The 24,981-nt window shown below is 40.3% G+C and overlaps 1 protein-coding gene across 1 annotated transcript; it reads right to left on the reverse strand.

Annotated features, from left to right (window-relative positions):
* Positions 1-906: 906 nt before the first annotated feature.
* Positions 907-21,705, reverse strand: ANXA11 (annexin A11). Its single transcript, XM_059851268.1, has 15 exons — positions 21,567-21,705; positions 12,743-12,803; positions 11,514-11,626; positions 10,015-10,389; positions 9,381-9,468; positions 8,954-9,048; positions 8,438-8,551; positions 8,128-8,218; positions 7,934-8,013; positions 7,728-7,784; positions 6,733-6,826; positions 5,955-6,050; positions 3,375-3,433; positions 2,691-2,813; positions 907-1,676 (listed from the first exon to the last, which is right to left on the reverse strand). The coding sequence occupies exons 2-15, from the start codon at positions 12,792-12,794 to the stop codon at positions 1,617-1,619; spliced, it is 1,497 nt and encodes a 498-aa protein (XP_059707251.1). The 5' UTR covers positions 12,795-12,803; positions 21,567-21,705; the 3' UTR covers positions 907-1,616.
* Positions 21,706-24,981: the final 3,276 nt, after the last annotated feature.

The following is a 24,981-nucleotide window of genomic DNA, read 5'->3' on the forward strand; positions in this document are numbered from 1 at the left end:
TAAATCTTTCAAGAGCCCTACTTTATCAAAACTGCCTTTCAAATACAGTCTTGTCAGTAAGAAAACAAGATCAGGCAGTGTTCAGGACTAAAGCACAGCTAACAAACTTCCCTTAATTCAAAAGCTTCCTCCTTCCCTTGCAAAGAAGTTAACCCTTGCTACTGGTTTCAGCCAACAAAGATAGACTTCCAGCTGCAAATTCCTCTCAAGACATGCTCAGATTGTCTGACAGAAATGAGCGTATGGTCTGCCTTTGGACACAGGTCACACTGCTGCCATTGACCAAACTGGGAGTCCTGTCAGCAAGTCCCAGTCAGAACATCATTTGGACACATGGCTACCATATTCTCTAATCTTTACATTCCCCTCCCTTGACATGGTGACAAATTCAGTCCAGAATTAAATCCAACATTGCCTTTTTCTTTCAAGACAAATAGCAATACAACTTACAGGAAAATGGACCTGCCTGACCCTTACACAAGAGACGGAGAACACTTACATGTATGTACTTCAGTAAGGGGAGGATGCATGTTCGTGATTAACAAGCAATCTATTTTCACTGACCTAGTTTGAAAACCTTTCCCCTGCTTTGCACTTTTTACCTTTATGTGTTTTTTATTTTGAGAACAACAAGCTGAAGAGATATCATCCATGCCAGCAGGGAATAAAAACTCAGAGTTCCCAGAGTAGGAGAAGTAACGACATGCAAAATGAAAATACTGAGCAATAACCACAGATTATATGTCTCACATACAGACAACTGCTCATCAACAGCACACAACTCCCTAACTCGTACCAAAACAACAATTTCTGGATAATCCCGTGGAAGAAAATTTCTGTGGAAAAGCTAAGTTACATAAACTGAGTCATCACTCACATACATCAATATGACACCAAAAGGCACAGTCTGCAAAGACTTAGCTTTAATTTCATAATCTCTTCTTACATATATATATATATATATACACACATATATATATATATTTAAGGCACAATCCAAAACCTTTAAACATTAATGACAGAATCTTTACTACTGTCAACATGACTCCTGCCTTGTGACAGTCTGCCTTAGCAAGAATGAAATGTAGAACATATCTTCCTTGAAAAGAATCAAGGTAAAAAAACAGAACTTGACAAAACTTCTTTAAAACAGTCTTAACTAGACACAAAATCTCGAGGCTGCTATCTCCACATAACAGGAAGTGGGCGAGCCCAAAACCAACTCTGCATACAACAGATATAAAACTTGCATTAAAATGGCACTCAATGTTTAAACAAAAGAACACCCTTAAAATCATACAACTGTGATTTTTTTTTTCATTACACATTATTTCAACATGATAGAAGCAGAAAAGAAATAATGACCATTCACGGATTGTTGAGGGTACTATACAGAATTCCGAGCAGATGGCACAAAAGCTTGGTATTTGGGGGGGGGGGGGGGTCGGCATTTATTACCTACTACTTTTGAACTGAAGATATATGCAGTATTATCTTTCAAAATGCAATTGCTTTAGAAGAAACAGGTTGTTAGATATTTACTTATGGAGAAAAAAAGATGCTCTGCAGCAAGTACATGAAAAGAGCTGCTTTTTAAGAAAAGCTCAATGCTCCATTTAGTCATTTCCACCACACAACTTGAGTAGGATTTTCCGGTAGTCCCCTGAAGTATCACCCTGAAAAGGAACCCAGAAAAAGAAAAGTTGAAGAACAACCAAAAGAGGTGAAGCTACAGCTGAAAAATTAAGAGCTTCCTTTCCAGGGACATTTTTGGCTCAACTTTTACAGAAATAAGCAGCAGAGCTTACATACGTGGATATGCACACCCCGTATTCACTGAAGCCAAGTTTTGACCAAATTCAGTCCATTAAATAGATATGGCCTGTTCTGCTTCTGGATGACAAATTATAATGCCAGATCAAAAGAGGAACAGGGGGAAGAAGCAATACAGAGCTTTTTCACCAATGTCTCGCTGCTTTTTACTCATACATTGGTGGTCACAGGGCATGCAACTACTGTAGAAGTAAGACTTGGAACATGCTATCCTCCAGAATCTCTACAGGATTCTTTCCAAACACTACCAAGTTACAGCCCCTCAGTGTCCACAGCAGAAGGAATAAACAGGGGCTTAACAGGTTTGGCACCCTCCTTACAAGGTAAAAAAAAGTGGCACCACTCACTCCCCTCCAGTTCTTATTACCCTCCCATTGGCCAGGCATCCTCTGGGCTGTTGGTACAGCTCTTAATAGCAATAGGAAGGTGGATCAACTGCTAAAGAATCTGAAGTTTAGTCTATTTACAAAGTCGTGTACTTTCAAGAGAAAGAGGAGGCAATTCTTTAGATCTTTAGAAGCTTTATATTCTTCCAAAAAACAAATAAAGTAGCACGCCACTATTACTAAACTGGAGGACTGAGTGGTTCCCACAAGATCATGTAAGGAGACTGGTCCCAGTTCTTTCCCATTTCTTCCTTGCCTGTTAGCTTCCTCCCTATCTCTAGTTCATCAAGGCTCCATGCAAACCCAAGTGCTCTCCATCCTCTGGCCCTCAGCCTCCATGCTCCTAGCAAATGCAGCAACCCAACACAACCAGCCACACTCAGTGCAGGTAACAACTGTTCAGCACAAGGACCAGTGCTCTGCCAGTGTGAGGGGTGTCATAGCAGGGCAGGGAAGGTCTCCAGGGCTTACAGTGATGTCTGTGTAGAGGGATCTGCCATACATCCGCTTGTACTCTGCACGTATGTCCAGCAGGTCAACCTCGCTGCGCGATACCATGATCCGGATCAGAGTCCTGTCCTTGGTTCCTGCTCCCTGAAACAAACAAAGCAGCAGTATAATGTACTGGAAAGTGTATAATATAGCATCAGGAAAAAAATAAAATGCATGTTTACTAGCAAAACCCACTGACTTAATAAGCTGTTAAACAGAATTTAGTCTATCATGCCAAAATAAATTAAATGTAGTGGTAGGACACTCATTTCTCTGCACAAGAACAGCTCAAAAAAAAGAAGGGGGATTGACAGAGATACGGGGGGGGGTCCGGAAAATTTGGTGAGTTAAATGGCCTGCTTATTTATTTCTGCTAGAATTCCCTACTTAAAAAATATCAATTTCAATGAGTTTTAAGCATATTTGTGTTTCACCAAGTGAAGATTATTGTTTAATGCACGGTTGTATTCATTGCTCTGTTAAGTTGGATCAAATTAGCTAGATTTTTCCAGCCTTTCATAATCATGACTGCATCATGACTGTTAGTCATCTGCCCACTGAAAAGTGTAATCCCTTCAGCTGCACACTTCCTTCCCAAGAGCTGTATGAGCATTTAAAAAAATTCCACACTATAAGTTTATGTAACTTGTCACAGACACCTACCTTCATTGCTTTATGTAATCTCTCTGCAAAAAAAGCTGGTGTGTTCTTGAGACACTTAACTGCAAAAAGGAACAGAGGAACATTATTACAGAAATAAGGCATTCCTCCTCAATCAGAAGTCATTAATTTTTTGAGTTTATCTGACATAGTCACATGCTTGAATTTTACATAAACATACACTTGATACAATGCAGCTTCCACTCCTTCCACTGAAATTATTTTTAATCCAAACAGAAGCTGCAATATAATTAAAAAACCTACAATGAATGGCTCAAAGCAAACATGTCTGTCACTAGAAACCATCTAGTGTTAAGCAGCCATAATGAACTTTTGAATTTTAATGACCAGATTCTTGTCTTTGAAGGAAAAAGAGGGAATGAGGAGGGGGCAGAAGACTTGAAGTAATAGATAGGTAGTGGTATGCATCTGCAAGGTGCGACAAATTCAAGTCCTGCCATAGCACAAATTAGGAAACCATATATGATAGCAGAGAATCTTAGGTGGTTCCTTCTTCTTAAGGGCGAGTCATCACAACTCTTATTTTAAAGTCTTAAATAGCCACAAAATTCATCAGGACTCCTGAAAAAATTTTAACATGCTCATTTAGTAATGACTGGATGGTATATTTAATTGGCATAGTTCATCAGAAATCTAAAAGAGCAAAATCTAAGTCAAATTACTGTCAGGTTAATCAGGATAATGAAAGAATCCTCCATCACTGATCAGAATTAAAATCTATATATTGATGCAACATTGTTACAAGTAAACAATCATGCAAACTGTGGCAAACTACAGAGGAAACAGATCACACTTGACGTTTAATAGCACAATAAGGTATCAAAAATCAGTCACACAGAATCAATATAGAACTAAAGGTGTAAACCCAGACATGTTTTTCATAGAACACACATTCTGTATAAGTACTCTTCTCAGTAGGAAAATGTAGATGAGAGATAGCAGTTCACCACAAAACTGTCAATGATATGTACAATGCTATTCAAAAATGAATGACAAAATGAAATGCATGTTTCTGTATCACTCTATTTAGCTAACACAACACACCTGCATTCTAAGATGTTTAGAGATATTGTTGTAAGTTACCAGTTGTACAATCCAGAAAGCTTTAAAGAAAGCAAAATTAAATATTTTCAATTAGAAACCCCTTTTTTCCTACAAGTAAGGTCCACAGAACAAATGGCATTAAAATCATTTACTGATATAGATACACATGTATATACATATAAATAAAAACCCCACAGAATCTATTTAATAAAGGGAGTTATTCAGTGAATATTAATGACAAGCCTTGATCAAAAGGCTATTGACTTGTCTGCCAGCTGGAGTCTCAGTTTTGAATCTGGATCTACATGGAGACCTGTCAAGTCACTATGAAGCTCCATGAAGCCAAATGCCTTCTAAACGCTGAGCAGTTTCTTTACCAGTGCAATATTTTTCTACAAACAGAAAAATGTCTTATCCCTAAGCTTGGTTTTCTAACAATAGTTTCTGAGGTGACAAAGTTGGAATCCTGGAAAAGGTTTGCAAAACAATCAAGACACAGTGAGCTAGATCCAGTTTGTGTCATTAAAAGATCAGTACAATGACAATGTGGCCAAGTAGAATAAGAACAGTAGTTACATAGTTCACACATGCACAAGACAGGAGTGAAAAAATGAGGCTTTTAAAGTTGATTTTCATTTGGCCAAGATTTTGTTACAAACTTCAGCAAAAAAAAAATTGTTGTGGTTGAACCAAATATCTTCTCTCTCATTTCCAAGTGAGACAAAGTTCATTTTTCCTATTTTGATAGGAGTTTTTGGGTTTGGTTACATTACTACCATATCCAAAACCAAAGTACAACACTTTCAAAGCAGGAGCTCTAGATACTACAGTATATTTACAGTAATAAACAGAAAAAGAAATTGAGATGTAAAGAAAAAAGACAGGAAAGTGGTTCACAGTTATATCTATAATAAAGCATTTTAAATAAAACTACTGCACAGCAACTTGAGGCCTTGTCCCAATCTAATGGAAACAAATGACTGCTTCTGAAGAGACAATAGACCTGAGATAAGAGTTTTCACTCCTCAGAAGTACTGGGAGCAATTAAAAACAAAGATTTAATAAAACTGTAGCCACAGTAAATGTGAGGAAAAAATTCCTTTGCAATGAATTTTAAGTTTTCTTTCTACTAAATAGAGGCAGAAGTAACTAATTAGAGAGTTAATGCCTGTATTTTAATTAATGATTTCCAAAATCGTCCAAATACTCCATTCTCACTAACCAAAGACTTGGTAAAGTTCACTTCTTAAAACAGTGTCAATTATAGTTAATAATTCTCACCCCATTTTAACATGTGAAATTTAAATTCTGCAGTTGCCTGAAATAAAAAGCTTCATCTGTCATTTTGAGGTGAATTAAATGACCCACTTTACTAATCACAAATGACTTCACAGCTCAACATAACAAGCAAAAAACTGGAATTACCACTAATAAGAACACGTTTAGCTAAAGTCAGAGGCCTCACCTCAGCCAGCTGTAATGGAATAGCAGGAATGAACTTGCTAAGGTGGCACATACCTACTGCCAGCATGCCCATCTCCAGGTCTCCAGACATCTCACGGCATATGCTGCTTTCGATGTCCCGGTTACACATCCTCTGGTACTCGCTGAAGACTGCAAATGGAAAAGAAATATTCCAGTTCCACAACAAAACATGGCACTGGAATGTGCTGGATGGCTGCATTTCAGTGCATTCTCAGGGGACACTACAGCGTATTCACACTAGTTTGAACATCTCAAGGATTAATACTGTGTTATCAACCATTTACACGTTGTGATGCTCTTTCTAGCTTGCCTAGATGTGTCCTTTTCATTCAAGGGCTGGACCAAGAAATCACAGCAATTTTTTAGGAAAGCTTTGGGTCTCAATGAAGTTAAGAAGAAAATACTCAGGTTCTCATACACACCCCTTTCCTTCATAAAAGTACCTTCCACCCCAATAGCACAATGTGAAAGTTCTATGTAGTTACTAAAACATTTCCACTATGACAGACTGATGTAGAACCTTAAATTAGCAAGTAAAAGGGGAAGGATTTTAAGTGTCTTGCACACTAAAACAATTCTAGTTTTTCTATTCTTTCATCAGAGGACCATTTGAACAAGTGTGGCCTCTACCTGCTCTGATATCTAAGAAAGGTGACTCTTGCTTTTCCTCAGCAGAATACGCCCTGCTTTTCATTGGTATCTTGTTTGGCTCATTTTACTGATGGAGGAAATTCAGGCAGAGAGCAGTGCCGTACATTTTTATCATTACACACAACAGAAACAAGTTACAGTTTACAGAGGACATCATTACCTGCTCTAAGATGGGCCCTGCTTCTTGCACACAGAATGGCATTGAACTTGGATTCATCAGTTCCTAGACGGTTCTCTCCAGCTGCATACAACTCCTGAGCACAGAAGAGAATTCACATTTCATTACTCAGCAAAGTAGTCAGGCTGAATAGCTGAACTACAGATTTGCTTCCTTGCAGCCTCCCCACCTTTTATACTTATTTCTTAGCCTATGTACTACTGCAAAACAGGAGCAAGCAATAAATAGCAACTAGTTCTAACCTTCCTATGCTATGCTTGCAGTCCTCCTAGCTTGCTGACGCAGAAGTGCTCCAACACAAGAGCTCCAGATTACTAAAGGAGGGGACATTGCTCAAGAAGTACCTGAAAATTGCTCTTCCTAACAGTTCTTACATCTACCTTTTCTTCCACAATTTTAGGTGTGCTCTGGGATGTTCTTGTGTTTTGGCTAAGGCACATTGTGTAGAAAGCTAATGACATTACTATTTAATTGACACTAGTATGGCTAAAACAATCCAGATTTTCCCTTTGCTATATAATGAAATGGAACACACAGAAAAAGAAACGGGGCAAGCATTAAAAAGTCCAAGTGCCTTATTTGCTGCAAAACTCCCGACTTCCTTAAACAACACGCAAAGGCTAAAGCAGGTGTTGAATAGTTTAAAATTTAATCCACACACCTATCACCTCAAATCTCTTTGGACAATTTCCCTAGAAAGCAGCACAATCCAACACTTGGAAAAGCCAAAGACCTGACAGAATGGGAGGTAAAATATCCTATGGACTGTACTCCCAAGAGCTTCATCTCTGTATTGCACCTATATGGCTCTAATGCTCTGTCACAGCTTTTTATATCTCTTCCATTTACTCAAAGATAGGCACCACATCAGAAGTCCTCACAAGGTGTTCAAAACTAACAGTAAGCAGAATCTACACAGCCAAATTTCAGCATATTGAGTTGACTATACTTAGAAACAATGAAACATTTCTACTGACCTGTACATCTCTTTGGACAACAGACATGTCAACATTTGTACTTTCATCTCTGTTCCCCTGAAAGAATTAGAAGATCCAGAAGTGTTACTGCTGGGCTTTGACGGACTGCTTTTAAATTAAAAAAACAACCAAAACCAAACTAAACAAAATCCATACCACCTACAAACACACAACAAACAAATTCCAAAATCCCAGCAGGCAAATACCTGAGCAAGTGAAATTAAAAGCCTCTGAAAGTGTCCAGACGTGTCACTTTTTATTGCTTCCTCCAGAGTTTTCTTATATTCTGGAAAAGAGATAGTCATGAATCCTCATACAACCCTGCTCATTTCCTAAATTCTGACTATCAGTCAGTGACTGAGTAAGAAAAGGAAGAAAATTTTGATGCGACAGATCAAACCTGCTTTATAGACCCTGTTGAGTTCCTGAATATGCTCATTACTGCGGGAAGCTAAGATTTCGATGAGACAATTTTCATCTGTGCCAACACCCTAAAACAAACAAAGGAGAAACAGTTCAGATTCTTGATTTCTACAACCTAGTACAAAAGAAATGTAACAAAATTACATAGGAAAAAATTCAGAATATAACGTTGTATCGGAAGTCAAAACAAGTACTCCCAAATCAATCCAAACTTTTAAATAGCAACCAAGTATTTTATCAGCTCAACAATTTCCTCTAGGTTATAAATTTCTATCTCCTACACAAACCTTTATAGCTTCCTTGATTTCATAAGCATCAAACATGACAGGTGTCTTCATCATTGCCAAGATTGTCCTCTCAAAGTTACCTGAGAGCTCAGACTTGAGATCCTTGATCAAATCCTAATGAGAAGGAAAAACAAGGAAAAAATGCATAAACACCAAACTTGACAAAAGCAAGCACCAAAAATATACATTTTACTAAGAATTCTTTATGTATAAGCACCAGTAATGTATGTTCAAAGTAAAGCTATTCCACTTAACACTAAAACCAGCATAATGGTATGTGTACATTGAGGCCATCAAGGTCCATTTAGCATAGAAACTGCTTTACATGTTTCATCTGCCACACTGCATGAAGTCAAGTGAGGGTAAAAAGTAGAACTCTCAACTGGCTATTACTTAAGAACCATCTTCCCCTAATACACCTTCCAATCTTCTTTTCCCACCATTAAGTCTTCTGACTGCCACTGTAGGGAAGTAGGCTCTCATTTCTTCTTCCTTCTGTTCTCACAATGTACTGACCTTTCCATAAGCTGTTTTGAAGGACAGGATTATCTGCTGCCGTTGCTTGTTTGAACGACTTCCAAGACAATCGATGATCGCCTGCTCATCAGTTCCTGTACATGAACAGATACCACAGAATGAGTGAGGATTCAGCTTTCTGTCTTTATTTCATCCTGTTCTAAACCCAGTAGAAGGACATGAATGCCTTGAATTCACCTACAGTATCTACTCTTGTGTACAACCACAGAACTTAGAGCTCACAAACACAATAACAATATAAAGAAAAACTAAACCAAACTCATGATATTGTTTATGCCCACATGAACTTCCAGTAATACTTCTGATAACCAAGGACTCAGTACATACACAGCAACAGAAAAATATCAGTGCTGAATGGAGACACAATTCTACTTTTAACTGAAATCTAAATCCTCAGACTGCTCACCGAATCCTTTCATGGCCTTCCTTAAGACTTCTGCATCCTTCAGAGGGTCAAAGCCTGGTGCATCAGTGATTGTACCTCGGTTTCTGTGCTAAAATGAGATCAATAGTGTTAAGTAACAGTAGTGTTAACAGCACATTAGTGTCAAATAGTGAAACACTGTGGTTTACTACTTAAGAAAGATGATCACTTATCAGATTTCTTTTTGTGAGAAAAGTAATAGAGAAAATTCAAACCAACCCTGTCCTAAGCAATTTTTTAATTTCTAGACACAAATTACAAGAAAATGCAAGACCAAGGTTTGCTGACATTAAATCTGCTTTCCAATTAACTAAGGTCTGATGATACTGTATATACAACAGGCAATACTTGCTAAAGTTAGGAAAAGCAAGATTAAATAATTTGAATTCATATAAAACCTTTTTTCTTGGATACCATGGCAAAACATAATTTGTTTCAAGACTATATAAGCCTATAGTGCTTGCATTTGGAAAAGTTCCATCTCTCTCTTTACTCAAACTTCTTTTCATAACTTTCTTTTCCATTTTGTGATTAGTTTACACTAATACAGACAAAGAAAATGCAGAGGAACATATATACAGTCACACCTCAAAAGAAAAGCAGTGAATGCTCTTACTGTTACAGGACTGACTGCAGGCCCTGTAGTTCCTGAGTAAGAGGGCATAGATGGGTTCACAGCTGGACCTGCTGGATAACTTGGCATGGGCTGCTGCCCTGGGTGAGTTGCTGGAAGTCCTGGATAGCTCAAAGGCTGCTGACCAGGCGGTGGCGTGGGCTGGCCTGGCACAGGGCCGCCCGCATATCCTGGGTAAGGTGGCATTCCGGATGGGGGATTTCCTCCAGGTGGAGCATACCCTCCGTATGAGGGCTGCTGTCCTGGTGGGGGTTGCCCAAAGCCACCTGGAGGAACTGGTGGATAACCCCCAGGTGTGGAAGGATACATGCTTTGTGGTAAATTTGTCCCTCCAAAGGTTCCTGCCAGGTTGGATGCCTGCAATAACAGCAATAAAACAAGAGACAAGAAGGAGCACCAACAGCTGAGTTTCAGCAACATGCTTAATACAATACAACCTCCCTTCCCACCAACAGACAGATAGCTCTTTATCTGCAAAAGATAGCAAGCAGGATGGAAAAATCCGCCTAAAACTTTACACCAAATAATCCTTTCTTTGCCCATGGCTGCCTTGTGTGATCAAAAGGCTGCACCTGGATGCAAGGACTTTAAGCAACCTTTGGCCGCTTTACGATGTGTTGTTAGTTTACAACTAGCAGGAGTTCCTGGACTACATTTGGAAAGACTTCTGCATAAACTAAAATTAAGATATTCCACTCCACATCGACATCTTATCACTGAAACCCCTCTTCTAGAGAGAAACCACAAGTGACATTGGATGACTGCAGCACTGTCAGAAACTAGTTGCTGTGGATATAGGCTCATGCATCCTAGATAGCTCGTTGTTTAATTTGCCTGCTGGCTGCCAAATCCCTTAATTAATCACTGCCTCAGAAAAACATGCATGATGCAAATATCTTCCTACAAACTGCATTCCTTATGCAGTATAACAGATTTCTGAAGACTAAAGTTGTCAGAAGTGTCACTCACTTCTACTCTATGAAAAAAAAAAATCACATTGACGGAAGAAAATGTAAACGTTCCCAATGTAAAAGGTTTTTACTTCCATCTGTTAAACATCAGTGTTTGTAAGAGACTGTTGATCCCATATTCTTTTCAAGGACGAATCATTGATACCTCTCATTATACAGCTTTTTTCCTTACTCTGACTGGTCAAAATCCAGGTAAACAGGCAAAATCCAGACTGTGTTTGCCCATGTAAATTCCTCTACACAGCAAATGTCAAGTTATATTAGTTTTATGTCCACAACTTTTGAAGTTGGACTGTTAACAACATTTAACTAGTGCTCTGTTCTCCTAAAATAAGAAATGGCTTGCAGTAACCATTTTCCTCAATAGGCAATATTGAATGCTCAACACCTAAACTGATTAGACATAAAGGCACAGAATTCAAGTGATGAACCTCTTAGTGACAATCCCAGAAGCACAACTTTGCCCTTAAGGACATCACAGCAGAACACATGAAATGGAAGCAAACTCACCATTCCAGCCATGTGGCTGGGATTGAATTGGCTGGCATAGCCAGCCACATTTTCCAGACCAATTGGAGGTGGATTTGAAGGTGGATAGGCAGCACCACCCCAAGGACTGCCACCTGAAATCAAACACAGATGTGCTGAAACAAGAAACTATACCTTTTTAAAGTTCTTACTACTTAAATTTCTAATGTAATGTATTTTCAACCCTACCAGGGAAATCAACTGAAGAGGTGCAGGGGAGCACTGCAATTATTATAAAAAGAGAAGTCTCACTGGTTATTTCTAATCATCTTAGTTATCACTGAATGTGTAAGTTCTCACTTAAAACAACTCTAAACCTAATTGAAGGTTAACACTCAAGACTGTTAACATCATATTTTGACTTGAGAGCACCTAAAGTACATAGTTGTCTGCGTATTCCAGTAGGATGATATTACTGATCCCACTTACTTTGCTAATTTGAGAGGTGTCCACGGAGCACAGTAATACATTTCCAGGCACCACAGTCATAAAACCAGCAGTACAGCACACAGCAGTATAGTCTTTAGACAGAATACTCTGCTGAGAAATAGGCTTTATCTTCCTGGCTGGTTGGGCTTCTCACTGTACACTGCTTCCCCTTCCTGAGCTAGCCTGCCTAATGCCACATTTCACCATACCTGCATGACTCCAGTCCTTTCTTTCTAGCTTACAACAACACTAACAACTGTAAAGTTCAGCTTGATAACCAAGCAGTGGTTGAGTATTTAATGAGCTTTATGTTATTATTAATTGCTACCCTTTTTAACAGCCCTCTCCCTTTTGTACACAACCACCTGCCTAAGAATAGTGAATTAAGGATAATTTCCAATTTCTTTGGGGGATATGGTTGTCAGTTGTATGAATGATTTCTCACCATAATCATTTGTCTCACTACCCACATTGAAGACTCAGTATCAGCCAGACACTGATCCTTGTCATTTATTGGATTTGGTCAAGTTAAGACCATCTCCTAATGCTCTGTGCTTTATTTGAGAACAAAACTGGAAATTACTATAGGAGCATACGGCAGAACACGCATATTAGACATATCAGAATCCCCAGGCCAGATAAAACAGGATTTAACAAACAAGTACAGAAAGCTCTGGGGAGCCAAGGAAACCCTCCACATTCTTGTTCTTCATCTACGCCATGTTTCCACGCCACATAGGACCACCACTGAACTGAATGTTCACTTCATCTGAACAACTTACCTGGGGCAGCTGGTGGGTATCCACCCGCTGGGGGATAGCCTGGGTAACTCATTGCAAAGATCTGCAAAAGTATGCGTGATACAGTTATTTTCTGTAATACTTCACTCATTACACCACATAACACTAAGAGGCAATATGTATGCAATAGCCAGTTACCAAAATGTAGACATAACCTGCGCACTCTGTCCCAGCTTTTCCCTTAGAAACCTCTTCCCATTTCCTGACTAATAGATAGTTAAGCAGTTGCAGAGTCACTCTTCACACTATTTTTCTCATTTGTTGCAGTTGTTACTTATTGCTTAGTCTATTATGTTGTTAGGGATGTACTACTTGAACTTGCTTCCTTTATTGTTCTACTAAAACCTCCAGAAGTTTCCAGCCTATACAGGACTGTCTTATCAATGATGAGTAGAAAATCACCTGACAAAGAAGCTACATCTTCAAGTGAGTAACTAAAAGAAGTTGTTAGAAGGCACCTAAATGCAAACATCTGCAGAAGTGCAAGGTCAGAGTAAGAAGCAGAAGGGATACATTTTCATGCTTACAGCATTGCCATAAAATATGAAGGGTTTACTGATAGGATAAGATCACTAGAACAAATTGAGTCTCTCAAAATGGATAGTGCCTCCGTCAGCGGAGAAGTGCACAAAGTCATTAGCTGTCCAAAATAGAAGTGGAGGTCAAAAAGGAAGAACAGCTAAATGAAGGACAAAATGAAAACTGGCTTCCAGAATACAAGGGCCTTATTTTAAACAGAATGGCTACCAGGAAGAATGGTAAAAGTAACTATGAAGAAAAATATCTATAATGAGTGTTAACTTTTTCAAGGTTATTTTTAATGACAAGCCACATTCTATTTTTAGAATTGCTGTGTGAATTATCCCATTCCCCCCCCTCTTTCCCCTAAAGCACTACCTTTTGCATCTGGCATGTTTTGCTGTGTTTTGGGTTTCAGCTGTGGAATTTTGTTTTAGATTTGGTTTGAGTTGGCAGGGGTGCTGTTCTTGTGAAATTGTTTTCATTTTGCATGATCACATTAAGTTCCCTTTCTGGTTTGCATGGCTCTATTGCACAGCAACACTGAAATGGAGAGAGACCTTTTTGTGGTTTTCTTTTTTAATAAGGAAATAAAATCAGGAAATCTGCAATTTACTTAAAAACTGTTTGGACCGCAATACTCATTTAAACTTAAAGAGCGAGAAACGAACTAACAGAAACTGCAATGAACAGAGCACACCAAAAGTTATAACCCTACTTTACTTCTGCTCCAGTATGCAGCAACTAACAGAATCAATAAATATGTGAATGCAGCTTCTCAGCATTAGAAAAGCAATGCCTGCTGTTAGTCATGGGAAGACTGACCCCAAACTCACGAGGCCAAGAAACAAAATGCAAAACACGTATTCTCGCTCTGCTGCTGGAAAACGAGCAGGCAGTTTCCTCCCTCCTGGTGCCTGGCCCCACAACTGCCAGAAGCTGGAGCTGCCGAGCCCCAGGCCCACCCTGCCACCTCCGGGCAGGTACCCGAGCATAGAAGGGCAGAGAGGCCAGCAGAATAAAAATAACATTATAAAAACTCAACAGAAGGCAGCCTGGCACACTTCAGAGCCTCTCTAATTCAGAACCGGGCTTTGCGTAATAAAGCACAGGAAAATGGCAAAGAGCAATTATTACCACATCACTCAAAAACCACCCAAAGAATCCCCACAACCTAGATTCTTAGCATGCATAATGTCAATGTGTACATTTTTATATACAGATAATTACAACACCAAAATTAGTGTTATTTCTTCAGATATAACCATAATTATATTTTAAGTTATTTTTTAGCTTTACATGTAAATACAATTAAGACAGGGTACTCAAAAAAATTCTGAGATGTCTTTTTCAGTAAAGCTTTAGGTACAAATTTAAGGCAAAAACCCTTTTCTGAGGGCGAGAAGCAACGGGATAGGTTTTGTTTTTCTTAGCAAGTCTTGTTTGATTGCTTTTAATCCCATATAGAACACTCATTTCAAACTGGAAAAACCCCCAAGATTAAAAGAGCCTTTTGGCTATGAAAGCTGAGGTTGAGAAAAAAAACAGGCAACTTCAGCAACCTGAAAAAAAACGCTAGTTTCTATAAAAATGTTCCACTTGCTTCTTTTGAACACTGTATTTATCCAGGGCTTTTCCAAGGGGAAATTTTCCCAGACTGGTTTGATTCCAGGCAAACTAGAGCTGCAAACACACCGACTTCTCATGTTCAGAAACTTCCCTGATCACCACCTTTTCCACAGTTCATTTGAGCCTCTGTTGGCCAATACTCTAAATTTAGAAATATTAACATAGAAAGTTACCTTTCCCAACCATTCCCTCAACCTAGCCTTTATTTCATCTTCTGCTCTCATCTTCCACACGTTCTCCTGCTACATCCACAATATTTTACTAAAATTCTTCGTGATGAGCAGCACTTGCCTGCTGATAACAAAGGGGTGACACAGGCAAGGGAACAGAAGATATGGAAACCCACCCTGCTGTACAAACATTGTGTGGGAGGACACAGGAACAGCAAGGTTTCTGTTTGCTCAGTCAAAAAAAAAAAATGTAGTGCATAAGAACAAGGGAAAAATCCAACCAACCAAACCACACACGGAAAGAGGGAGTGCCTAGAGGAAAATAAAGAACAACTACTGTCAAGGTCTTCTTCCCATTCCCAGTACTCAATCCCAGAGGTCCACCTCAGAACTCTATTTAAAGACCTGAGGTTTTACTCCCACAGTGAACATTGCTATCATGCTTCACACTGCAAACTATAAACCATTCAGGCCCTTGAGCATTTTCCTGCTGCTTGGCAAAGCTAAGAGGGAACAGACCTGTTCATAAAAGATTAAATCTGTGACTGACTTTCAACAGGAATCTTGAAAATACGCTTCTGTAAGACACAGTACAGAAGAAAAGGACTACAACTTGAAAAATTTATAACAAAACAATGAATTCCATGATGGTAGAAATAAAGAAGAAAACTTCAAGGCTGCTAGTTCTGTTAGAAGGTGCAACAGCAATAAGCTCAGCCACTGCATTCACACCCATTCCTGGAATTTATTTAGTGGCTGCTGTTCAGGCTCCAGCTATGCCACGGTACAATAACTTCAGGACAAAAAAGGATGAAAAACCGTAACATTTATTAGTTCAAAATTATTTGTTTAATTATGCCCATTTCACAGGAATCACCGAGTATAGTTAAACCCTTGGCCTTGACTCCTCCACAAGGTTAATTACCAGGATACAGTAGACAAAGCAGCCTGAAGCTATAAATTACAGTACCTGCTCTGAGACTGATCCCTGATTGTGAAACCAGCAGAACAGAATTTACAATATGCTGTAGTTTTTCATCAGATATGAGCTCAGGCATCCAGCACAGTGCTTTTCCAAGACAAGGACAAACCACAGCACTGAACCAGCTAACTGCTATTTACCAGCCTGAGCAAGATTTATCTTTAACTCATGCACTGCAGCATACAAGTTGTTCTCTCCTGTATCAGTTGTAGTATTTTTCATACTGATGGATAAATAGTCTGGCAATTTTGTTTTATCATTCAGTCTTCTGTGTATGTGACTCCTGTCTAGCCTTCCTTTCACTATGAAAAAACCTAATTTAGTAGAATGGGTTTATCTTCCAACAAGGCTGAATTCATGCCAGCCAACAATCAGGAAACCTCTTTTACACAGATCTTATCACTCACTGTTCACCTTTTCAAACTTTTACTGGACTTCATCCAACAATGTATATTTAAGGAGTATTAACACATCATCTACTTCCTACCAAAAAAAGCTTCCTTAACAAAAAGGCTAAACCAACTCACAGCTGTGAATAGATGGTGGAACAAAAACAAACCCAAATATTAGTTTTTTCTAAAAACTATCCATTTAAATTGCTTGCTAGTATTATGACTCAGGAGCTCTGCCAGTTTTAGTGATCCTTCTAATTCAATACCATAATCTATTTTATGACAGCAAATAATCTAGCACTTTGACCTGCTGGGGCAAGGAGGTGAGAAAGGTAGCACTTGCAGGCTTTAGTCAAAATAAAACAGAACTGAAAAGAGATGCCATGTCCAACAAAGAAAAGCTGAATGGGAAGACACACCCATAAACTACAACTGAGCTGTAAAAATATTACTAAGAACATTCCTGTAGCCTTTCCAGTGACAGAAGCCCTATATATATATACTCAGGGCTTCAAAATCCAAAGAACTTAGTTGAGCTGCATGGACTTTCAAGATCTATATGCAGCAAAAACATGAGTTAATTCCAAGAGATCAGTTTCATTTTGGATCCCTACTCTGCCCTGATGGAAGGGCTTCCTTTTGTAGCACACTTGAACACTCTCTTTCAAATATATAAAATACACAGTCAAAACATTTATGACAATACAGAGAGACACCTTCCAAACAACAAAACAAGCAAGAAAAAACACCACATTAAGGTTAACAGATGTTTGAAGAAGTAATGGAATGAGGTTGTTTTATTTCAGACTCATAACTTGTCACAGAAAATCATTTGTTGCAAAAAAAAAAAATAATACTATAAATAGTCTGAGCTATGTTCCAAACTGACTAATGCCTCAGGGATTTATAATCCTCTATTTTAAGTTCCACCATGAAAGAAGAAATTTTTACACCATTAGTGCAAGTCAGAACATGTAAATACCAATTACTCCATGAACTACAACAATAGTGTAGTGTTCAGCACCCTAATATAATTACTAAAAAATATCTGATTGCTCATTTCACAGCAGCAGTTTTGTTTTTAATTAGTCGCTGTGCCCGAGTCTGAAGCACAGAGCCAGGGCGTGGCCCCACCGCACAGGCACAGGCACCAGGAACAAAAGGACAACACAAGGTTTCCATGAGGTCTGCAGCTGTTAGGGCTGCAGAGGGGGCCAGACTGTCACCAGGCTGTGCAAGTGACAGCTCCCACCGTCGGGCACACTGGCAGGAGCTGCACGGACGTACCCTACCTGCGACAAAGCCTCTCTGCTGACAGCCTTGGGACTCCCCAGATGAACAAGAGGTACAAAGTCATCAGCATTTTCTTAACAGTGATGACTTTCACACTTCAGGACAGGGAAGGCTTACACATTCAGCTGTCCAGCAACACTGGGATAGTTCCTACCCCTCAGTGAGCAAATGGACAAGCCTTCATTTACTGCAGGCTATAAGGAATTATTCATTTTCAGCTGATTAATTCTTTCCAGGAACAGAATTATTCAAGAACCAATTTAGAGTAGTAAGACAGAGAGACAGGTATTTCAAAGCAACCATAAACAAGGAATGTGAAAAGGAAGGAAGACTATAGTCTTCAAATCTAGACTGCACTTGAGATCAGCAAGCTTTCGTCCTCAAAGCTTACTACTGAGAAGTGTTTTTCCCCCTGAATCCTAACATTTTTAAGATGCATTTATTCTCCTAGCTAATAGAAAACCAAGTATTTTTAAAACACTGCCAAGCATAGCAAACAACCAATTGTTTTGACTATAGATAAGTACACTGTTTACTGAATAAGTGCAAATTCCCAAGCTTAAAGTTATCTCTAGCAATAAGAAAAGAAATATTCACCCTGTCTGCTTTAGGCAACTTAAACATTTAATTCAGAGCAACTTACTAGGCCAAAGTCCAAAATCAGACATGTTTTTCTAGGCAAGCCAGAGGTCTTTGGGGTGCAGGAATTAATTATAGCAAGTATCACTTCACATACATATTGCTATAGTAAAGTTTAGCACAAAGAAGAGACCTTCAAAAGCATTAAAACTCATCTGGATCTTTAATACTGAACTGATGTATTTGACAGTTCTTAAGCTCATCACAAGTTAAGATCTAAAAGCCTGAATTGGAAGCCCACCTCTCCTACTGGAGAAGAAATTCCAGTGCCCTCAAAAAAACCCTCACCATCCACACTTTGCAGTAAAAGAAAAAAAAAAAACAACAACCAAAACAAGAATTCCAAACGACTTTTAACCTTCCCTTACCAAGTAAGACAACATATTCTCTCTCAGACAGCACATAAGGGAAAAAAGGAGGCTGCACCTGGGAAGAACTTGTTTCCCTTTCTTTGGAGATCTTAAACAAGACCATTGCTACTGACCAGAGGGCACAGTGACAGTGCACTGCACAGGGAACAGCCAGGTGGTGGAGCTGGGTGGGGCTGTGGTTGTTTTATTCAGTTACCACAATCTAACCACTGGCACTGGTCCACATTCAGCATCTGTCACAGCTGAACAGTATGGATATAACTGCATACAGACAAACAAAAAACTATCTGCCAAGCAAGAATCACACAAGAAATGCGACAGATTTGTCTCTTAGAAGGAACACTACTGAGTCCCAGCTCTGTCCCATAGCTGATTTCCAGGTTTACCCCATTCAGGATCTAACCTCTTATCAAGATTTTCTAGTGAGTGCTGATAAAATCTGGAACAAGCACAGAGCAACAATAGAAGCACTACAGAGTAAATACCTATTGCTGCTCTTAGGTTTACTTATCTACTTTACATTCTTCCCAGCTTGGGGAACTGAGAAGGAAATTCAGCATTTATATCAACCACACCCACCTTCAAATTGGCAAAAGTAAAGGGACAAGGCAAGTTTCAAAGAGGTGAAAGTGCCGCTCACTGAAGGATAAACATGCAGCCTTTTCCTTTCCTTTAAAAAGTCTTTTGCTACCTTCAAAAGGAACTCAAAACAAAACACACTGCATACAGCTAACAAGTCCCTGTCCTTATTTCCAACAGTTTACATAAAACACTTAAAAAATATATACAATAAGAAACATGGTTCAAGGTAGTAAACATAAATGCATGAAATAAACAAAAGAAACAACATTGGTACCATTACTCAGTTGAATATTTAATGTAATGGAAGCCTCCAACCACAATTTGAAACCGACCAAGATGTTTCTACAAATTATTATATAGAGGCTTGGCTAAAAATAAATGAAATTTTCAGTTTGTTCAAAAGCCCTACTATTTCTGTAGTCACAATTAAACTATCTGCTGTTTTCAATTATATCACAGCTTCAGGTTTTTTTTAAATATACCTCCATTGCTATTACAGAACTAGAATTAGGTTGGCTCTATCTTGGCCCTGATTAATGCAGCTCTATTAAACAGACCCTTTGGAAGCTCCATCTTCCAAAACTTCCTAGAAGTCTAGCAAACAGCATCTCCTTTAATCTTCAAATCAGACAAGCTTCTTGGCTTGATTTTTTTATAGCAGATCAGGTTTTGTATTTTAAGTTATCTAACACAATGTCCTTACAATTCTGACTACATAAACACCCCCATGAAATAGCTCCTTCCCACTTATATTTTTAGTGACTTTTAACATTTCATAAAGTTCTCAGTCTAACAATTCAAAACTTTTGGGGACTACAAATAATAAGCTAAAGAAGTGACAAATCATATGAACGAACGTGATGGCTACTCCAGAAATTTTAAGTACAGACAGACATTTTGGCCCCTGATCTTATACTAAGGTCAGGCAAGAGAAAGGAATAAAAATATCATAAATATTATTGACATAAAATCATTAGGCACTCAGCTGAAATGTATTGAGGACAGGGTTACAAGCAAACACATAAGCAATACTCAGTTCAAGTTATCTGCTGCATCAGTGGGAGGAGAGTGGTCCACATGACTCTGACAGCAACTCAAAATACAGGAAATTATAGAAATAGAAATATGGGGAAAGCATTCACACACTCAGGCTTTAGAGCAACCATACTCTTGCACTGGGTTTGTATTGTTTCTGACGTTACCCTGGGCGTTCCTGTAAAGCACTGACTCACTCCACAGAAAATAACTGTATGCTGGGGGAGCTATCAGGGAATGAACCTCCCACCTCCGACAGCAGCTGGGCTTTCAGGTGCATAACCCTCATAATCAGCTCCTAAATCAAAACACACCGCAGCAGCACTTCTCCTCTCTCTCGCCAGTCCGCTTTCCCTCCACACCTTCTGCCCCAGCGCCATCTGTCCCCGTTCTAGGCTGAGATGCCTTCCATGCTTCTGCCACTCCCTTCAGAACGTTATTTCTCGACAGTTCCTCCTTAACAGGAAGAAGCTTCCAGGAACTACTACAAATATATTTAAAAAGAAAAATATATTCCACAGAAGTACTGCCTTACTGCCCTTACAGAAGTACTCCCTTACAGAAACAGGATGGGGATAAGAAGGAACTGTTTTTCTGAATATGGAGATATTTGTGCTGTGTTCTGTCACACACGGAGCTACAGCATAACAAGAGTTTGAAGGGTTTCCGTTTTAAGACAACTAAAGTGGCTTGAAGACACTTAAGCGTCTTAAAGACATTCGAAGCACATACGGTATAAGAAAGGGTAAAGTATACTACGAGCAGTTTAGAGAAAGGGGCCTCCGGCGGGGGGGGGGGGGGAAGCACTGCGTAACGGCCAGCCTACCATCTTAGGCTGCTTTCTTCTGCCAACTGTACACATCAAAACTATAAACTCAAGATAAACTACGGACACAGGCAAAGGACCGAACTACAACTGTAACAGCAAAACATGCCCTCTCCTCTGAAAACACATTTCCCCAGGAAGCAGGCGCTGCTTCCTCCCAGCGGCGGAGCTGCCCCAAGCCCTGAGCTCGCCCCGCCAGCCCTTAAGCCGCTGCCTGTCACCCCGCGGGCTCCGGCCACCCCAGGATCCCGTACCCTCAGGACACGGGCCCGGCCCACAGCCCCGCGGGCCCGCCCGGCCCCGCCGTTCCGAGCGGCCCCGGCCCCTCGCCCCCGTCCCGTCCCGTCCCGCCGCGGGGTCGCGCCTACCGAAGGTCCCGTGGAGCCGCTGCTACCACCGCCCGTCCCAGGTGCTGCCGGCGCTGCAGGGCGGTGCCGGGGAGCGGCAGGAGGAGGAGCCGCTGCGGCCGTGGCTCACTCCGCCCGCCCGCCGCGGCCTCGATGCGAGGGAGGGCCGGGGCTGGCCGGTGCAAAACCTGCCGCGGGTGGCGGGGCGCGGTGAGCCCCGGGGGGGACAGCCCGGCACCGGCCCCGGCCCCCGAGGGGGGACGGGCCCCGCACCGGCCCGCGCCGGCCGCGGGTGGAAACCGCACGACAGGTTTGACCAAGAGGTGGCTTCAGCGAGAGGCCCATTATATAAAAACAAAACACAGAGTAAGAAAGGTAACTCCGCCCGTCACGTGGGCAGCCTGGGCATTCCCCAAGAGCGCAGCGTCGCCTGGGGGACCGGGTGACCTGGACACGGCAAAACCAAATCCTGGTTCAAGTCAGGGCTGTAAACGTTAAGCACAGCATCAGATTTAAACCCAAAACCACCCCTGACTGTTCTCACCAGGAAACTTCAGAAAACATGCTTTCCAAACACGGTGGTACAGAAAACCCCCATTTTGTATAAAACATACTTTTCTTAAGTAAAATTCCACAAAAAATCAAGAGGAAGGAGATTGTTCGTGTCGACCTTTTCTAGCACAAGCAGTAATAGCTAAAGGCCTCAATAAACATCTTTTTTTCCCTAAATGCATTTTTTAAAGATGAGTGAAGTTGTTCACATGGAAGCATTTAGAGAGAGAAAACCAAGATAATAAAAACGAAAAATAAAAAGGGCTAGCATTGTCCAATTATATTTCTTTTGCCAAGACACTAATCAAAATAGCAAACACAGCATTATCTAACTGAATCACAGCATTATACAACTTGGGTGGGGAATGAACTTGACTTTGCAACTGGGAATTTTATGAACAGGGTCCAGAACCTCTTTTCCAACACTTGCTTCTCTAATATGTATGCTTTGTAACACGCAATTTCATTTAGAATGAAACTAATTTGGATAGATGTGTTCACACTTCTTAAAGCATCCTGTTCGACCACCAATAGCTTTCAGTGAAGGACCTGGGCTTTTTCTCCTCCATACAACTTTCACATACCACAATGGCCAATGATTGAAATACAACAGCTATGATTGAACTAAAGAAAAAAAATTGCTATTTTTCCCTCTCCCTCATCAAAATTTTAATTGGTACTGTAGAGGCCAAGGCTGCACTCGTGGGAAACAGCTACATTTAAAGTAGTCTAAAGCAGGTGTTGAGATAAAGACAGTCTAATAGGAAAAGCAAAAGCCATGCACACAGGCAAAGAAAAAGGAATTAATTCTCCACTTCCCATGGGCAGGCAGGTATTCAGTCATCTCCAGGACAAGACTCCACCACACATAACAGTTACTTGGAAAGACAAATGCCATCACTGCAAATGTCCCCCCTGCTTTCATAGCCTGAGCACAATGTCATATGGTCTGGAATATCCCTTGGGGTCAGATGGGGTCAGCTGTGTCCCTGCCCAACTTTTTGTGCACCCCCAGACTCCTCACTGGTGAGGTGAGAAGCAGAAAGGCTTTGGCTCCGTGCAAGCCCTGCTCAGCAATAACAAAAACATCTCTGTATTACCACCACTGTCTTCAGCACAAACCCAAAACACAGCCCCCCACTAGCCACTGTGAAGAAGATAAACTGCCTCTCAGTCAAAACCAGCACATTAGCTTATTGTGGTTTAGCACAAATTATAAATTATCTTAAGATATCTTAAGCTTCGCTGATAAAGTAATTTCTCATTAATAGGTAAAGCTAAACATCAATGCAGGTTCTGACGCAGAGTGTATCCTGATGTTGACAATGCAGGCTGATGGAGAAATGATGTGCCCAGAGTAGCTTAGGTAGAAAGAAGGCCAGGGATCTTTGTCCTGTAAGTCTGCTGGTATTGCTTCTCTTGGGAGTTAAACTCCTCTCACCTGTGTCAGCCAAAAGGGGCCACATTAGCTCTAACACAGGAGTTCTGTTAACCAGAGTAACTTTGAAACAGGTTAGGAGCCATTCAGAGAAGCTGCTGCTCCCATCAGATGAGGACACAGCAACTTCTACAAAGCATTATTTCTTCCAGCAGCATTTGAAAAAAACCTAAACTCATATTTCTACAACTTTAGTGCTGCTATTTTTTTCATGTAGAAAAGCCCTTTGAGTATCAATGCCTAGGCTGGAGGGGGTGTATGGGGAAGTTTGTTCTGCTGCAACCAGCCTGGTATTCATTCCAGACCAGGCTGTGCTCACTTTGAAGTCAATTGCAATCCTCCATGGGTTTAACCAAGGTCTAGATTTGGCTTACTTCTATGAATCCCTCTATTGATCCAGGCTCAGTAACTGGAAGTCTCACACCTTTGATGCTCCATTCATAAACAGAAAACTGGACTAGCTGTGGCAGCATATGGAATATTCTTCTGACAAAGAAATCACTGTATGGAAACCTACTACCTGCCATTTTCAGACAGCGAGGGACTGAGACATTTGCCTAACATACTTTATTTCTGGAAATTTTTCCACAGGAATGATAACCTCTGAGGCCATGCTTTTTGGGACCTCTGGCTGGAGTAAAACCTTTTTCCTGCAGAAACTGCTACAGGCAGCACATGTACTTGTCAGCATCTACTTAAAGTTCCAGGAGTTTTAATATCTTTTTATTTCCCAACCCCTTGGCTTTTTATATTTAAGCTGGTATTTAACCAGGATAGAACCCCAAAGCACCATGTGCTGAGCAATTGAACAAAGGTTTACTTTTACTCATATAAGAAACTGTCACTCTGTATTGGCATTTCAAACCAAATTCATACAGACAGTGATGCTGCAGGCAGAAATGAAGCAGAAATGAGGGCTAGAATCCTTGGTGTTGGGATAGTGGGAGTTTGCCTGTCACCTCAAGCATAGTCCCACTGCTTTCTCACATTGTGCCAATACTGACCTCACAGCACCAACTGAAACAGAGAAGTCTTTGTGGGAGAACCCACAAAAATCACAGCAGTATTTCCTGCAAGCAATGCATTTTTCTAATGATCCTTCCAAGCTTACAAGCTCCAGTCTTGTAGTTTTCCAAGTGGATTTGTGCCATTATAATACACAGACCAGAAGTGAGTGGTGGAAACTAGTACAACAAAACTTCCGCACTCCTGATTTCATAGGTACTGTCTTCTTCATTTTTCCATATTCATTTTACAGCATTTCATTTCTATCACTAAAATATTCCACTGTTGAAAACTCAAAAAGAAAAATGTTGAGTGTTTACACAGTAAAAGCCAGCAGAAAATACTAAAGAAAACATAAAATCTGCAAGTATTATAACACAGTCTTTTGGACAGTCTAGGACCCTCGGGTACCAGTGTGAGGTACATTTTTGGGAGTTCTAG

Source organism: Haemorhous mexicanus, chromosome 7, assembly GCF_027477595.1.
Source record: "Haemorhous mexicanus isolate bHaeMex1 chromosome 7, bHaeMex1.pri, whole genome shotgun sequence".
In the NCBI taxonomy this organism is placed as follows: Eukaryota; Metazoa; Chordata; class Aves; order Passeriformes; family Fringillidae; genus Haemorhous; species Haemorhous mexicanus.

Coding starts and splice junctions, on each gene's coding strand:
- ANXA11 (XM_059851268.1), bottom strand. CDS start 12,794: ATGAGTTACCCAGGCTATCCCCCAGCGGGTGGATACCCACCAGCTGCC. Junction 9,049..9,380: donor GAAGGCCATGAAAGGATTCG/GTGAGCAGTCTG, acceptor GTTCATGTACAG/GAACTGATGAGCAGGCGATC. Junction 6,827..7,727: donor TTGTCCAAAGAGATGTACAG/GTCAGTAGAAAT, acceptor TTCTGTGCTCAG/GAGTTGTATGCAGCTGGAGA.